The following is a 2,958-nucleotide window of genomic DNA, read 5'->3' as shown; positions in this document are numbered from 1 at the left end:
TTCGAAATTCAAATGTAATATTTTTTTATAATTAAGTGTAACAGTATTTATGGCCAGACTAAGTATATATATATATACGTGTAGGTTATATATTATATAACTTGTGTATACATGTATGTTTGTATCGCACGCTAACACGGATAGATTTCTTTGGCCGTGTGAAAGACAAGGCCGGAGATATGGAACGCCTGTTGAAAGAGAAGGACAAACATGGTTTGTATTTATTGTTTAGACTATAGTTAATTATATAATAAAAATTTATATATAATATATACTCATATATATGTATATTTTTACACCTGATAAATAATTTGTTTTTAAACATATTCAAAACTTATTTTTCAACCTAATTCAAATTACACCCACCAGCATTAAATTCTTTAATATTTTCGCTTTTGTCTTACTCCTCCTTAGCCAACATTATACTGGCTATTTGCGTGCCAAATTTCATCCCGATCGTTCCAGCAATTTGGCCTGTGCGTTGATAGACAAGTCAGTCTGTGACGTTTGCATTTTATATATTACTTCTCCTTCCTCGTTCCTTCGTTCCCCAATAAATGGACTATCTAACACTGAGAGAATTTTCCAAATCGGACTCTCTATTTCCTGAGATTAGCGCGCTCAACAAAACAAACAAACTCATCAGCTTTATAATATTAGTATTGACTAGACGTTCATCCCAGCTCAGCCCGGATATCAAAAATCCGGTTTTATCCCAAGGCAGCGTTTTATCTGGATAAAAAGTATCCTATTACCCAAGTCAACTCATACCCTGTCTGTATACCAAATTTCATTAATATCCGTTCACAGGTTTCAGCGTGATTGGCGGACATACATCCAAACAAACAAACTTACACATTTATAATATTAGTTTGAAGTGTGATCAAGAGTGGTTTTTTTTACAGGTATTTTAGCGAAAATGAAAGAAGGCGCGGAGAATATGCAAACAAAATTGCAGGCTAAGGCCGAGCAGCTGAAGGGGCACCTCGATGCCAAAGGTGAGACAGGGATGCCAGATCGAGTGTGTATGCGGTGCGAAAGAGACGGGTATCGGTAGCTGCGGCTTTTTGAGGTGAAAAGCGAAGAGAGGGATGCAAAATGGAGAGTGTATGCGGTGCGAAAGAGACGGGTATAGGTAGTTTTGTAGCCCAAGTAGTTTTCTTTGAAATAGTCGTCTTTGTTGAGCATATTTTACAATTTTCCAATAGTGATTTTAAAACAGCATTCAATGTTATCATAAGTGATGATGTCTGTCTGTATTTTTTTTAATTTGTCTGTGACGTCGAAGCTCATGAACGGATGAACCGATTTCGATATTTTCAAGATTCCTGTTTTATTCCAGGGGAGCATTTAATCGGGATAAACAGTTTCCTATCACCCAAGTCGGCTCATATCCTGTACGTATACCAAATTTCATCAAAATCCGTTCAGTTGTATCAGCGTGATTGACGGACAAACATACAAACTTTCACATTTACAATGCGCGATTCACGCTGCGATCAACAATCACCCTGATTGACCCAATCCATGTATGTATCAATTTTTTAAATGACAAGTCGCGGATGTGTGCGAGCCTTTTGAATGCATGGTATATTTATAATGTAGATAATTTGAGAGGCGATCCATCGTACGTTACTCGAAGCGTATGAAACGCTTTTACGTTACAAGGTAAGTGAAAACTTTATTATTATAACTTAGACATATTTCTGCGTATAGAGAAATCTTAATATATACAAATTAAGGGTCATGATGTAATGTTCCCAATGAACTCTTCACAAACTCGAGAGATTTTGATGAATTTTTTGACATTTTACGTGTAATTTGGTCCGACTTAAGATATAGGAGAGTTTTTATTTCGATGAATTATCCCAATAATTTATAATCTTAATATTTTTAATTATTTCTCAGCCATAGCAACGCGTGGCCGGATATACTAGTAGATATGTATTTATATATCTATTTGGCTATAACATACAGAAATTATTCGACAGAAATTATGATCCTAATTAAAAGATACTAATTAAATAAGTTTTATATAGATTTACGTAGAGATAAAACTGGGTGGAGCTCTGTCATTTCACTTTCTGTTACATATATAGAGTATGTTAATTCGTTAAATAATAATAAAAAAAAAAAAAATATTTAGTACGGAAATGGTTTAAAAATATAACATTAACATACATATAACAATGTTTATCAAGATATGGATGAAGGATCGTGAACTTAGACCGCGTGTGTTGAATTTTGAGATAAAATGGAATTTCCCTATCCCCATAAAAGCGGGCAACGCATTCGCAGAGGCACTACCTCTGCTCTGTTCACGGGCGGTGGTGATCGCTCACCATCAGGCGTACCACCAGCTCAGTTGCCCGCTGTGACGTAAAATAAGGAATATAATTATAGACAAGAATAAAAACTCGAATCAACTTACTGGTTACAGTTACATGGTATATTAATTGTTCTCAAACTATTTTTTTAACGCCCCCTTTACTAACAAGCTGTTCGCCCCGGCTTTGCATATATATCCACTATCACTCAGTGAAGTGGCAGCTTTCCAATAGTGATAGAATTTTTGAAATCGGTCCAACAGTTTTTACGTGATAACGTACAAACATTTAAAAATACATATTTTCCTCTTTATAATACACTAGCTTTTGCTCGCGGCTTCGGACGCGGTTAATTCGGAGTAGTTTAATAGATGTTATTTATTATGCATATAAACCTTTATCTATCTTATAAAAAAAATCCCGTCAAATACCGTTACGTAGATTTAAATGTTTAAGCACACAAAGGGACAGAGAAAGCGACGTTTAATACTATGTAGTGAAGTATAGATTTATAATAGGAAAACGTACAAATGAGGATAGGAAAAGTACTATAAAAATTAAAACTGTATTGTTAATATATATAAATCTCGTGTCACAATGTTTGTCCTCAATGGACTCCTAAACCACTTAA

At 34.8% G+C, this 2,958-nt stretch overlaps 1 protein-coding gene across 1 annotated transcript in view; it reads left to right on the top strand.

Moving 5' to 3' along the window:
• Positions 1–2,958, top strand: part of LOC119836359 (WD repeat-containing protein 7) — a 120,341-nt gene that overhangs the window by 17,947 nt on the left and 99,436 nt on the right. Inside the window, exons 21-22 of the mRNA XM_038361663.1 lie at positions 145–213; positions 906–998. Of these exons, the coding sequence (XP_038217591.1) occupies positions 145–213; positions 906–998 (162 nt within the window). The remainder of the gene's footprint in view (positions 1–144; positions 214–905; positions 999–2,958) is intronic.

Source organism: Zerene cesonia, chromosome 24 (genome assembly GCF_012273895.1).
Source record: "Zerene cesonia ecotype Mississippi chromosome 24, Zerene_cesonia_1.1, whole genome shotgun sequence".
Lineage (NCBI taxonomy): Eukaryota > Metazoa > Arthropoda > Insecta > Lepidoptera > Pieridae > Zerene > Zerene cesonia.
The sequence above is the reverse complement of the archived record's forward strand: the minus strand, read 5'-3'. Positions and strand labels throughout refer to the sequence as shown.